A 13528-nucleotide genomic window follows, 5' to 3' on the forward strand; every position below is an offset into this window, starting at 1 on the left:
TCAAGATCTACGTTGCTCAAACGGCGCTATAAGTGAGAGGTACATTGTCTCCAAGATAAGCCGATATGGCATTCAACTGCTATCAAACATGGCGACACCGTCACACCCGAACGAAAGACTGATCCAGCAATCCATCCATTCATCGACCAACCAAGCTCACTCTCCCAGCAATGATCCAAACTTTACGGGACCGTCTAGACGAAGATTGGGCGGACCTGACGGGCGTGTCTGCGCTGGAAAGCAAAGACCGGGGAGCTAGAAGGAGGTGGAACTCCGCTCGAGGAAGGAGTTGGCCACGAACCCGTAGGTCGAACGCCGGTAGGACGCGGAACTCCGCTGGGCCAGGGAGTAGGAGTGACCGAAGGAGTGCTGGAAGGCGTCCCGGAAGGCGTACCAGAGGGCTAGAACAGTTGTTTAGCTGGAATTCCGCAGCTTGGCGGCATGGCTACTCACCAAAGGAAAGGGAAGGATCGTAACATGTCCAAGGTCTTCCTGTGCAAGAGCCGGGGAAAAGAAAAGAGCAGCAGCTCCCAAGAGAGTGAAGGCCTTCATGATGATATGGATTTTAGTATGTAAAGGAGTGGTATAGTATGTATTGGTTGGGTCAAATGAATGGAATGAAAGTGTACAATATGGAAAATCCGTGCACAGCACTGGCAGAGAAAAGAAAGAATGTTTGAGAAAGAAAGGCCATCAGTTGCGATCTATGAGCTTATATATCTAGGGAAGGGCCAAGAACCACTTTTTTCTTACGACCAGGATGGCCCTGATCAACAGGACCATACCCTCGTTTTGGATTGCGGTTGCGAAGGGTCCTTATTGTGTTAGGGCTCGGTGGATTCGAGAGCAGACCCTTCAAGGCCCTGACCAACTCGGCAAGACCGAGAGATCCTAGACTAAGGGGCCGTGGAACAGCTTACTGTTGGCCTATCCAGACGCCGAAGCATAAGACACGGGAGAGACGTTGCGCTAGCTCCAGGGTACTGCCGTGCTGATGGCATACGATCCGGGCGCATCTCTCGGCGCCTCTTGAAGCAATAATTCTGAGTGGAGGGAAATAAGCCCTGTAATGCGCATCGGAGGGTCCAATCACTTCGCCAGGGTGATGCTAAGACAGCATGACATTAAGAAATGTACAGCCGACTGAAGATCATCAGTTCCCTTGACATAATTTCATCCATCAATGGGGTTGACTGGCGGTCGACGGGTGGGCATGAAGACTCGTCATCTCGCCAGAGAATGATGAACTGGGCGAGTCCCTTGCTGTAGCTTAGGCAATAGAAATTGGCAATGTCCTCGTGTTTTGTTGCACACCTCCTGCCGATCAATTACCGTCCGGTGGAGGGAAGAGACGTTGATTTGGAGTGCGGAGTGGGTTAATGTTGCGTCGGCTGAAACGAACCAAGACGAGCTCAAGCCGACGATCACTCAACCCTATCCTCGGTACTCCAATCATAACTACCATCGGTACCACAGCGCTCACTTGGCGCACCGGATGAATGTCGCAAGTTGAGCAGGATTGACGAGCCGGCGGTTGAATTGCCTAATGCCTGAGGGTCGAGATCGAGTCATGCCTTTTTTTTAGGCGACATGTCAGCCTGAAACTAGCAATCTTGGTGAGGATCGAGACTGCTCGAATCATCAACATGGCACAAGATGTAGGATGATCATCGATAGGTATGTTCTCACCCAAAATGTTCGAGGTAAGTACTGTGTAAAGAGATGGAATATACTGAGTGTGCACATTGGTTGGAAACTTATATACATACACTCTACTCTGTCAATCGTGACAGTGTGAACATGGACAACAACCCAAAAGAAAAGGTATCAATTAACATCACAACCCACACATCCCAAGCCTCATGAGGAAACGAATTAAGAAAAAATAAAATAAAAATAAAAATAACAAAAAGGAAGCGATGATCAAAACACCACACACCCGAACTGCCAGTAGCGCCACATCAAGGATGACTACCAATATCATCATGCAAACCAAAAGTTTATACTCCGCCGACTAGAGGTGATGAAGGTCGCTGCGTTGTACGAACTCAGTATAAAAGCCGATCGCGCTCTGTATCCCAAGCGAAGGGAGAAAAAAAAAAAAAAAAAACTAGTCAAAACTTCAGCGATCATTGTCACTTCTGGTACGGAGAATCTCGTTCGAATCGATTTTACAATTCTTCCTCCGGAGGAATATCATCCGCCGGTACCATGTCGCCTCCAAGTTCCTGCTCGACTTCATCAACGACGAAGCCTTCGTAGTCTTCAAGGCCCTTCTGAACATGTACTTTGAATCGAATCACGTCATTCAACATGCTTTCCACGTTGGTGTGTAGTTCCTCCCGTAGCGCATTCGCTCGGAGCGTCAGTTGCTCGTACTCAATATTCGTGTTCATTTCACGTTGCTCCATAAGCTGAACGCTCTCGCTCATAGTAGCCCGCATCTTGGCAAGCTCTTTCTCCATCTTTTCGATTTGGGCATCGGAGGCAAGCTTCTGCGTAGTCGTGATTTCTTTGGTCCGCTCAAATTCTTCTTCCGCTGCGCGTCGTCTATGTTCCAGAGCTTCCACTTCGCTTCGCTTCTCATCCATGGCCTCCTTAATATTGTCCAAAAGATTGCGCCGATCCAAATCATCATCCGCTGCGCGCTTTCGTCGCTCATTGATATCCTTACGCAGAGTCTGTAGACTACTACGGACCGTTCCCCGCAAGTCCAGACTCAGTAAATGTGCCGGGTGATAGCCCGTGAACGGCTCTGCTAGGAGTCGGTCACCCTCCGGGGATATTCTGCTAGGTGCGGAGCCAATCTGCGAGGCGGAGAAGTTACTTTCGTTGACGTTGAGGCTGAGCTCATAGTCCTGGCCCTTCGCATTGACCGCGGAGGACGGGATCAGGCTGGTTTGATAGCCTAGTGTGTTGTAGGCTTTGACAACTTCCTCGAGGGCCTCCAGCTTCTCGCTGGCCTCTTTTTCCTTCTCCATCACTCGGGTATGCGTCTCTTCCAGTCGACCCATGGTATCATCAAGGGTCTTTTGGAGACGATCGCGCTCCGTATTCATGCGATCAATATCCTGAATAGTGATGCCTTGTCGGTCGACACTGGATTGGAGCCCTGCCCGCTCGTCTTCAGCCGCTTGCAGGTCTGCCTCAGTCTTCTGAAGCTCATCCTCCAGGAACTTAATACGATTTTCGTACTTTTCAATCTTTCCCTGGACATTTTGGTTGTAATCCTCAAACTTCCTCTTGTCATCCTCGAGAATCCTGAAATGCTTGTCTAGCTTGGCCATATCGGGAGCACTCTTCTCCATCTCTTCGATCTGATCTCGTAGTGCACGATTCTCCGCTTCCAATGCTTGCACTTCTTGTACGTATTTCTCATTACCCCTTTCAAACTCCTGAGCCATCATTTCGATATGGGGGACTAGCCTCTGTCCGGCTGTCTCATCATCCTCTTCCTCACCGCCCTGTAACCAGTCATGATAAGCCCCAGTCAAAAATCGGAAGATGATGCGATCCCCGGAAACGTCTACACCGGCTTCTGCGCAAGCTTCATCATATTCCCCCAGAATGAACCTATCCATCATCTGGGCCAGTTGCATCAACCAATGCAGCATACCAAGGAACGTAGGCCAGTTCTGACCCCCGACAGCTGCTATCTGAGACTTTGTGATACCCTTTTCATAAGGATAGCGCAACTGCTTCAAGATAGGCGGTACTTCTGAATCCATGCTTTTCTGGAAGCGGTAACCGGGATCAATGCGGTGGTACAGCCACTGGAAGATGTAGTTGAAATCTTTCTGGGTCGGCGACCTCAAGGTATTTTGACCCAAAGTATGCTTCATCTCTAGCTCGAAGTTGTTGTGTGTTAGATACTCTAGAAGCTCCTGTCCAATCCGAGCTTGAAAGGATCGGTCCCTCAGGGGTCGAGGGTCCCGTGGGACACCAGCCGCGTTAGGGACCTGTGTGAAGAATGACTGGTGGGCCATGGCGCCTCCTACGCCAGCGGACGGCCTTGAGAAAACGCTGCTCCTCCGCTGCAAATTCTGGGATGCGGGGTTGGAACCAAAGGAGCCGGGCGCGTAGCTTTGGCGGCCGGCGCTGGCCCCGTGGAAGATATTGCTTGAGACAGAACGTCTCACCGAGGAGAGGCCTGCATCAGCCCCGAAAGCTCCTCCGGAAGACGAACGCTGAAAGTTTGGCTGTTGGGGGCGACTGGCGGAGTTCAACAGCGACATGCGTGTGTGCTGGGCAGTAGGCGGGTTCCCAAATGCGCCGATAGAGCTGGTGCGCTTCAGGGCGGATGACGGTTGAGGGAGAGCCGAGAAGTGCGCCAGGGACTATATCGAATTAAATCAACGGTTATTCCATGATCCTAATACACAAATGGTGGGGTGGTGCAATGGATTACCTCTCGGGGGCGCTTGATGCTAAACAAGCCCGTATCTTGCGACATGATGGCAAGGAAGCCGCGACTGCGGCTTTGGTAAAAGGAAAAATGGACACAAGATTAACAAATGACGCCAAACAAAATTCCAGCGAATGCCTGTACAAAAGGGCTCAGAAAAAATGCCACCCAGAGAATTGGGCACCAAAAAAAGGGCAGTTGCGGTGGTTACAAAACAAAACGAAAGGATGTAAACAAGATATCCCACTTCATCCGTACAGAGTAGGCGGTGTATCGCAAAAGGAACAACGCTTTCGCGAATGCCGAGTTATCTCCGGGCAGAGGACCCCGATCACGAGATTCTGGGGAATCTCCGCCACACGAGGTAAATGACTGGACCAGCGACGGAACTTCCGAGGTCCATCGGTGCCGATAAGCTTCTCTTTCCCTTTCCCGCCTTCTCCGTCTTCTCCAACTCCTCTCTCTCTCATCCTCGTGAACGTGCCCTTGCAGAGTTTCTGCCACATCCTCCTTTTGTGTCAGTCAATCTTCTAGAGTAATTGCCAAAATGGCTCGCGAGGAGCTCATCTCCTCTGCAGTAAGTCTGCGTTATATTCATCTGAGATACGTTGCTTGCGGAATCGGAGCTGACCGGTCTCCTCATTTCTAGGTTACCTGTGCGTGTTCCACGTCGACTGTCGACTTCAGTCGCCTTCGGTGTAATTGCTAACTGCTCAGCAGTCCTTCAAGATCCTTCAGTAGCATCGTCGCCGGTCGAGAAGAAAGTCGCATTTCTTCAGTCTAAGAACCTTACACAAGAGGAGATCGACATCGCTCTCGCCCGCACAGGTGAAGGCCCGGCTGGGGCTACTGCAGTAACTGCATCGTCAGGGTACCAACCGTCTTCACAACCACCTGCCTACCGAGGTCCTCCACCACCTGTTCAAGGATATGGATATGGCTACCCTCCATATGGCCAATGGCAGCCTCCGCCTCCGGAGTACGTTCACATCTTTCCCCAGAGCGATATATGACTGTGCAAGCTAATATTTTACGTGACAGGCCCCCAAAGAGGGATTGGCGCGATTGGTTCATTATGGCCACAACAGTAGGAGGTGTAGGATATGGGCTCTACTTTGTCGCTAAGGTTAGTAACGTAGTGAGCCTGATTTATCTCATACCATTGAAACATGGGTTTAATACGATTGCCAGCGCTATATCACACCCCTTATCGCACCGCCTACTCCGCCCCAATTAGAACAGGACAAAGAGAACATTGATGAACAATTTTCTCGTGCCTTTGCTTTGATTGAACAACTCTCTACAGATACTGCAGCCCTGAAGTCAGCTGAAGAGTCGCGCACGGAGCGCCTAGACGCTGCCCTGAGGGAGGTCGAGAACCTTGTGGCAGATTTGAAGAACGCTTCGCGTCGGAGAGACGATGAAACCCGTCGCATCAGCGATGAGGTCAAGTCATTGAAAGACGCTATTCCTAAAGCCCTGGAAGGCGCTCGGGAAGGAAACGAGAACCGCTTGAAGGAGCTGGGAACCGAATTGAAGAGTTTGAAGGTGTTGTTGGGCAACAGGCTCGGGGGCAGCGGAGCTGCTACCTCCCCGAACACTGCAAAGCCTAGTGCCCTGCCTACTGTGTCGGGCGCCCCTCGTCCTACGGAAGAGTCCCCTGCTTCTCCAGCCACCAACGGTACCACAGTGACGTCGACCGAACAAGCTACACAGCCGTCGTCCACTGGCCCAACACCGTCGAACCAGACCACTCCTCCCGTGAGCAGTAGCCCTCTGTCCCAGTTCAGCCGATCCGCTTCCATCCCTGCCTGGCAAATGGCCGCTGCCAACCGCTCGAAGAATGCGTCCCCATCGACTCCCACTTCCTCTACCGCGGATAACTCTACCAAGCCTGCCGGTGAGCAAACTGCCCCGGCCAGCTAAAACCTTCACCGCTTCTTTCATGCTCTTCATGTAGATTTCTTCATCTTTATTTTTCTGCTGGGTTTTCTTTTCATTCCTGTGATTGTATTCACCATGGAGATAATGATTTGGTTGTTGGATTGGACGGTATTATTCCCGGTTACGTGATCAAGAATTCGAGAGGTCATGCATAGTTGTAGCATTACACTGGATTGAATATGTATTGGATGTCCTGTCAGTCGCTACCTACCGAGTCCCTATAGCATCCAATATAGGTTCCATCTCAGGAACATAATCGCGGCAATTGAGTATAGACAGAGGCACAAGCCAGCCGAGGAACATTGGAATGTAAGCAAAAGATAAGCTCATGCAATTTACCCCAAAACGGCAAACACCCACAAAGCTTGGCATTTCTCAACTACCGCGACGTCAGCGGCCGATAAATTTATCCCATTATATTAAATTCAATTAAATCCAACAACACCCCCAAAGGCACCAAATAGCCCACCCAACAAAATGTCCACCCGCGAACCATCCTCACACCAACATCCGCGCTCCCGCTCCCGTTCCCCAGACAAACACAGACGCCATCACCATCACCGCGATCGTGATCGCAGCCATCGACATCACCACAGAAGCCACAACCATGACCGTCGCGAACGCCGCCCCGAACCGCCGGCGAAACCAGTCATCCTCCCCTTCCAAGCACGGGAGCTCTCCAAGCGCGACCTCTCCACCTACGAACCCATGTTCGCCATGTACCTGGACATCCAGAAGGGGATTCTCATAGAAGATCTCAGCGAAGACGAAGTCAAGGGAAGATGGAAGAGCTTCATCAACAAATGGTAAAGAGCGCTTTTCACTCCCCCCATACACCATTCCTGATGGATGTACTAGTACATGGTCCGGAAAACTGACATATCAGGAACCGTGGAGAACTCGCGGAAGGGTGGTACGATCCGAGCACCCTTGAGAAGGCGCGCCGTAGTGCCCAGGACGAGCCCATTGCGTCTGCTTCCGGGCGGCACCGCCGGTCCCCGGACTACGGCCGGGGTGAGGATGGGAGAGCAGACCGGCGGGAGGAGGGGGAGGACGATAATCCCGACGAGGACGAGGATGACTACGGCCCTGTTCTGCCGAAATATGACCAGTTGGGTAGATATGACGGTGGTCGCGCGGGACAATCGTCTGGGCCGACTATTCCTACAATGCAGGATCTGGAGTTACGGAAAGGTATGCTTGGATTTCGGTACTTGGTTCTTGGTTGTTTTTACTTTGTGCTAATCTAGAGATTGCATAGAATCGGCTATTGAGGATGCTATGGCGGCGCGGGAGGACTCATGGAAACAGCGCCGTGCTGAGGTACGCTCGCACCGGTCTGAGTTACGACATATGGAAGATGAGGTTGCGCCGCGGGCTGAACCGGGGACTCATGAGCGGAAGATGGAGAAACGTCAGGAGGCTGCTGCTGCGAATCGAGCCTTTGCTGAGTCCCGGCGGGGTGCTTCTCCTGATGGGGCCCCGAAGACGAATTGATGGGTTCCGCGGACAATGATCTGGACGCCCTCAAGCGGGCCAAGGCGACAGAACAACAGAAGAAGAACGAGCGGGAAATCCGAAGGGAAGAAATACTCCGCGCACGCGCTGCGGAGCGTGAGGAAAGATTGCAGCAATATCGCCAGAAAGAGGATGAAACCATTGACTGGCTTAAGGCGCTGGCAAAGCAGCGGTTTGGGTGATAACCTATGTTTCTTTCTACAGCTCAAATTTCTACTGCACAGAAGGAAGTCTTGTTAATCATATCTACTGCCGTGCGCTATAACAGTTCACCTAGAATCAAGCATATATTCAACACGGCGTATCGTCGTCGTCGTCGTCGTCGTAGTAGTAGTAGTAGTAGTAGTAGTAGTAGTAGTAGTAGTAGTAGTAGTAGTAGTAGTAGTAGTAGTAGTAGTAGTAGTATATCCTCACTGTAATGTTAGCGAGTGTCGCCCTAACCCTGCAGGAACGAAACGGATCTTTGTATGCTGCAGTGCTGATGAGCAAGTACTATGTGCTCAGAACAAGGAATGCCTTGCAGGTCCATAGATCTGGAACAGGCTTCGATTGGATCTGTGCTTACGGATTATATTAAACATGTTCCTCGGATACTGAGGGCAGCGACGCTATTTTTAACCTACACTCCCTGTCTCCATACGCATTTCATACTGCTTCAGTACCATGAACAATTGGTGTCTCCTAGCATTCCGAAGAACTGCATCGTCTTTTACATTGAGCAACCGGGGCTCGACCGGATCCTATATGGGAGCTATATCTGGGTATAGTAACACACTCTCTCCTTCTATATCTTTTTCATTCCTTCTCATTTTTACACTCTGTCAACGCCTGCCCGTGAGAGTTTTCTAATCCAAGAGCGACAAGAACACTGATGTCTAGCCTTAACTGGAGAAGCGACCAAGACTAGGACCTCCGGCCCAAATCAAGGTTGGCAACCAGCCTCAAGTGGTCAGTTCCATCCACTGCAGCCTCGCCACCGAAGAACGGCTTCACGGCAACCTCAACAGTCTCCTCAAAGAGACGGCCAATTACTTCCTCCTTGAGGTCTTCACCCGTCTGGGCAAAGTCCGGATAGGCATTCATTTCCAGTAACCAAGCGGTGCCGTCTCGATCGACCAAAAAGTCCACCCCGAAAAGCTCGAAGGCATTGGGGAGCGTCTGGAAATGAACCATCATTCCACGGGCAGCAGCCTCAAAAGCTTCACCACTCACAGCGCAAATTTGGTCAAACACCCTCTCCTTCCAATCGGGGCTGAGTCCAGGGACGTGGGGATCTAATTGCCAAAACCTCCGGACGGTTCCTTCGTTGGCGCTTCCACCTTCCTGGAAGCAGGTATTCGTAAGATGCCTCGCCAGATCAGTGATCTCGTCTTCATCCTCCGAAGGTGGACAGTATGGCTTTGCAGCAAATAGAGCCAACATTTCCTTGAAGACGTACACTTTCAGAGAACCCACTGCGAGGACATAAGTGCGGATGTGGAACTTGCGGTTAGATGATGAGGGGAGGAGGAGGGGTGGATCGATATATGGTTGCGCAATGAAATGGCGTAATTGGGAGGTGACCACCCCTGTTCCATTCTCACCCTCATCGTCCTCTTCTTCAGCTCGCTCCGATCCACTTTCTATGTCAGATTCATCGATTTCCCATTCCTCAAATATTTCGCGCAGTTGATCTTCGCTGCTGAAGAGTCGAATTCCTTGTCCCCGATCACTCATTCCGGGTTTCAGGATCCACCACTCCTTTTCATGATCAGGCCGCTCCTCATTCTTTTGCAGACTGTCCCGTAGTTCGTAGGCTTCTAGCAACGCGTCGTCGAGGAACTCTGCGTAATCTAGCTCGAAATCGAATCCAGGTTTGAAATGCTTTCCTAGGACGCTGTCTGGGTGTTTCGTCACCCAGTTGGAGATTGTGTTAGAAAGGTAATGTTTGCGAATCAACGCCTTGCGGATAATGTAAGCGTTCGCCAAGGACGTAGATGAATGTAGCATGACATGTTCGAAGTCGAGTCGCTCGTATTCACGGTATTGGAAGAGAGGCGCCGAACGAGACGGAAGGTCTGACAGTGAAGATATCGTCTTATAGCGACCCTTGCCAAGGCAACGCTGCAGGGCCTGTTCCATTAAATCCTGAACATATGGAACGTCACTGTCCACAATGGAGTATAACGTAGGCTCATCATTATCCGGTCTACATGATATAGATCTATCAGAATGCCAGTCTTCCAAAGAACCACAGGTAACAAGTGATAAGGCAATGCCGGGGAAGGGAAGAAAAGCCAGAAGCATGTCAAAAGCTTAGAGGTTTAAAGTTCCGCAGCATTATGTTCTAGGCAGTCATATCTAATCTTGGCTTCGCTCGCCGAGAAAGTCCACTCACAGCTTGATCTCTCCTTGAATACCGGGTTGATGCATGAAGTTAGCTCTCAGAGGCGTAACACTGGCACGAGTTAGCGACCATCATGACAATATACTCGGGTGAGATAGAGGAGTTGATATACCTTGTCATTCCTTCCTTAACGACCCAGCCGTCATTGCCCGGTACGCTTTCCTCCACACTCCTGTAGACATCTGAGAAGTTCGGTGCCCACTGGAAATGTTTGTGTTGAATCCGAGATCTTCTCGTGGTAGTTCCATTAGCATTCACAGATAATTCTTCGCCTGCTGTCTGATCCTGGTGTCGCACATTGTGCTCCTGCAGTTCGGGATTCGCATTCGGCACCGAGGCATCGACGGCTCGAAAACAGCTACCAGATGTCCATCGGTTATCAAGCATGTCAGTATAAAGCACCTTGCTCTGGCTCACACCGGGCTCTAACGGCACATTGACGCTGTACAGGTCCACACCATTCGCCCAGTTCTGTGCAAGATACTCAATCAACCGAACCGAATGGCGCGATGCCTCGGCAATGACAACGGGGTCGTGGTCCCTTGAACTAAAAGCGTAAGACAGTGCAATCGAGCGCTTTCCACAGACGGCTGCCTCCATAGCACCGCCGATTGTCCCACTAGACAAGGCAAATAGGGCCGTCGAATTCCGGCCGTAATTTGGGCCAGACACCACCAGGTCAATAGGGCCACGGTCCTCAAAATAGTGGTATAACCCAATTTGCACACAGCTGGCCGGGGTAGAATCGACGAGGATCCATTCATCACCATCCTTGTCATCATCAGCAGGATCACTGCCTCGAGGCAGTTCATGCGTCGTTCCATCATCCTGATGCAGGGTTCCCGGACGGAAGTAGGTCGGCTTCACGGAGGCGCCGATCAAGTGGGCTTTGCCGATCCATGATCGTTGCTGATGTGGGAGAACTACGGAGACCACATGGCCTGCCGACTGTAGCGCAACGACGAGAGAATGGACATAAGGAGACGACTGATTTGACGGGGGGCCGTCGTCGTTCACAACCTACCGGAGAACCTCACTATAAGCAAATGCAAATGCGATAAGCGGGGTAGAGTATGCGATTGAAGAACGGGCGGAATGATTACAGAACAGACACACTCACCAGAATATGCATTGAGGGCCAGTAGTAAGGAAGATAAGACTCAGTCGTCTCAAGCTTGTGGTCGGAGAGGTCAGAAGGATGGTCGAACAATTGGGACCGATTTTCCCTTTTTTTCCCCGCCTTGCCAACAGCCCACTTTCCGTTATCGATAACGCCATCGCTATCGCCCTCACTATTTATATACATTTTTAGCACTATTTTGGACACCAATTCACCTTGCAGCCTAACATGTGTTTCGTGTAAACCCGACGACCCGCACAAGAAAATATGTGTTGAGTATACAGAAAGAAGTGTTACTACGGGGTCTTTTTACTCCCTCAAAGAGATCTCGATCAACATAATGGTTCCCGCTGATGACTGGGTATCGATACAGTGAAAAAAAAAAAACGCCGCGTTGGAAATCATTACAACAGGCCTCGAAGCAGGTTAGGAATGTTCGTGATTGAACAGGTGGCTTCGCCTTCGTTGAATGCCGCGAGCCTCAGCACTTTCCAGCCCAGTCCCCGCACCGACTTCCTCGGACGAGATTGTACCTCGGTCTCTTGGCGAACCATCAGACTCGTCGTCATCTGCCTCATATTCGTCTTCTCTCTTGATCCTCCGTTTCTCTTCGGGATTAGCGGAAGAAGTAGAGGGTGCTTCCATGGGAGAGGACGTTTCCTCAGAAGGTTCCTGCTTGATCGGCGTTTCGTCGCCCGCTTCTTCCTTCACCTCCGGTTCATGCGTTGCCGTGTTTGATAAGGAAGCTATAATCACCCAAGAAATGCTTGCCGACGTCATACAGATACTCCAGAATAAGGAGCTAAAGATAAAGAACGACGTGATCTTCCAGTTGTACATCATCCATCTGCTGTACCGTCAGTCACAATGGCCTCACCCCAAAAGCAACGTTGGGTCCCCGGGAGCCCATACCTCAAGCCAGTAAACCTAGCTTTGAATTCCACCGTTGCTTTGTATATTTGCATCTCCTCGTTACTATGAATTTCCAGCCGCAAACTTTCAGGCAGATTACGCCATCCGCGGGCAAATTCAACTCGTTCCATCATTGGTACCACCAGCTTCTCTGCTTCCCGTGACCAGCCAAACACATATAGCGGCATAAGCGAGAGCTTGCTGGCGGTGTCCACTAGAGGCGACGAGTATGTCAGGATGGCAGGACGTCGCGATCGTGAGAGAGGGTACGTAGAGCTATTCGTGCCCGTCAGGGCAGATGTCGAAGGATGGGAAACGAGGGTAAGATCGAGCATGAAATTCCCAGTAGCAAGGTTTGAGGGGGTACGAGGCAACTCAAGTTCCACGTTGACGTCGTATGGCTGAAGAGAGACCAATTCGGAGCCAAGGGAGGCGGTTCCCCAAGGATGTCCATCACTATTAGCAAGTACAATCAGCAAACAGATCTCTACGGTCAAAGAATGCCTCTTATCCTTATAGGTTCGCCGATCAATGCTTTACTGACCCGAATTGTAAATGTACCACGCGTCCAACGCCGACTTGGGGAACGAATCGATAGTAGAAAACCCCATAGGCGAGGGCGGACCCAAACAGCATGCATAGGCCCGTGCCAATAAATAGCAAGGTTCCCAAATATGCCTTCTGGGCTTGTTTTGAGAAGAACGGCCGGCTGTACCTGACCAGCGCGTTCTGCGCGTTATGGTAGATGTTAGCGCACCAAGTCGAGTATCTCCCATGCGGAGTTGGCTCTTACCGTGGTTCTAGTTAAAACTGGAGGCTTATGACCTGGATCTTCCTCGGATGTATACTCAGATTCCATGATGCAGCAATTCGGGAGGTAATGCGAGGGTAATTGAAGCGATTTCTGTGGTAGCTGTGTTGGAGTACTAGTTTAAGTCTACCTGAACTATTTTGCTGAGGTCGCGTCGACGTCACAGGGTCTCTCTTCCGCGGGAACATGTGAAACCTTCCTTCTAAGGTATCCATTTCAACTCGCCGTCTACATAGTATACATAGAGCTATAACACAGTACCTACGACTCTAGCAATTCAATTCTTTAAAATCAATTACAATAGAATTGCACACTCATCATTCCATGTCAACCTGATCAAACTCCCAATGCCATTGAAAATGCAAAGTAGAACAAAACCTCATTATACCCCCGTATTTTTATACTTATCGTTACAGGCCACCAGAACAGGCG

General features: G+C 50.6%; 6 protein-coding genes across 6 annotated transcripts; 2 read left to right on the forward strand and 4 right to left on the reverse strand.

Annotated features, from left to right (window-relative positions):
• Positions 1 to 194: 194 nt before the first annotated feature.
• ABOM_010409 (uncharacterized protein) lies at positions 195 to 552 on the reverse strand (the record flags this gene model as incomplete). The annotated part of the gene is made up of 2 exons (XM_022537537.1): positions 195 to 401; positions 454 to 552. The coding sequence occupies 2 exons, from the start codon at positions 550 to 552 to the stop codon at positions 195 to 197; spliced, it is 306 nt and encodes a 101-aa protein (XP_022385036.1).
• Positions 553 to 2171: 1619 nt separating this feature from the next.
• ABOM_010410 (kinetochore-associated Ndc80 complex subunit NDC80) lies at positions 2172 to 4453 on the reverse strand (the record flags this gene model as incomplete). Its single annotated transcript, XM_022537538.1, has 2 exons — positions 2172 to 4337; positions 4409 to 4453. The coding sequence occupies 2 exons, from the start codon at positions 4451 to 4453 to the stop codon at positions 2172 to 2174; spliced, it is 2211 nt and encodes a 736-aa protein (XP_022385025.1).
• A 499-nt stretch (positions 4454 to 4952) lies between these two features.
• pex14 (putative peroxisomal membrane anchor protein (Pex14)) lies at positions 4953 to 6331 on the forward strand (the record flags this gene model as incomplete). The annotated part of the gene is made up of 5 exons (XM_022537539.1): positions 4953 to 4982; positions 5055 to 5061; positions 5126 to 5384; positions 5447 to 5531; positions 5597 to 6331. The coding sequence occupies 5 exons, from the start codon at positions 4953 to 4955 to the stop codon at positions 6329 to 6331; spliced, it is 1116 nt and encodes a 371-aa protein (XP_022385024.1).
• A 495-nt stretch (positions 6332 to 6826) lies between these two features.
• On the forward strand, positions 6827 to 8049 carry ABOM_010412 (uncharacterized protein; the record flags this gene model as incomplete). Its single annotated transcript, XM_022537540.1, has 4 exons — positions 6827 to 7155; positions 7236 to 7543; positions 7611 to 7811; positions 7838 to 8049. The coding sequence occupies 4 exons, from the start codon at positions 6827 to 6829 to the stop codon at positions 8047 to 8049; spliced, it is 1050 nt and encodes a 349-aa protein (XP_022385027.1).
• A 721-nt stretch (positions 8050 to 8770) lies between these two features.
• On the reverse strand, positions 8771 to 11559 carry ABOM_010413 (putative acid phosphatase; the record flags this gene model as incomplete). The annotated part of the gene is made up of 4 exons (XM_022537541.1): positions 8771 to 10055; positions 10245 to 10304; positions 10366 to 11273; positions 11374 to 11559. The coding sequence occupies 4 exons, from the start codon at positions 11557 to 11559 to the stop codon at positions 8771 to 8773; spliced, it is 2439 nt and encodes an 812-aa protein (XP_022385026.1).
• A 240-nt stretch (positions 11560 to 11799) lies between these two features.
• On the reverse strand, positions 11800 to 13144 carry ABOM_010414 (seipin; the record flags this gene model as incomplete). The annotated part of the gene is made up of 4 exons (XM_022537542.1): positions 11800 to 12220; positions 12286 to 12741; positions 12830 to 13014; positions 13079 to 13144. The coding sequence occupies 4 exons, from the start codon at positions 13142 to 13144 to the stop codon at positions 11800 to 11802; spliced, it is 1128 nt and encodes a 375-aa protein (XP_022385045.1).
• Positions 13145 to 13528: the final 384 nt, after the last annotated feature.

This window comes from Aspergillus bombycis (assembly GCF_001792695.1).
Source record: "Aspergillus bombycis strain NRRL26010 chromosome Unknown contig00115, whole genome shotgun sequence".
Taxonomy (NCBI): Eukaryota; Fungi; Ascomycota; class Eurotiomycetes; order Eurotiales; family Aspergillaceae; genus Aspergillus; species Aspergillus bombycis.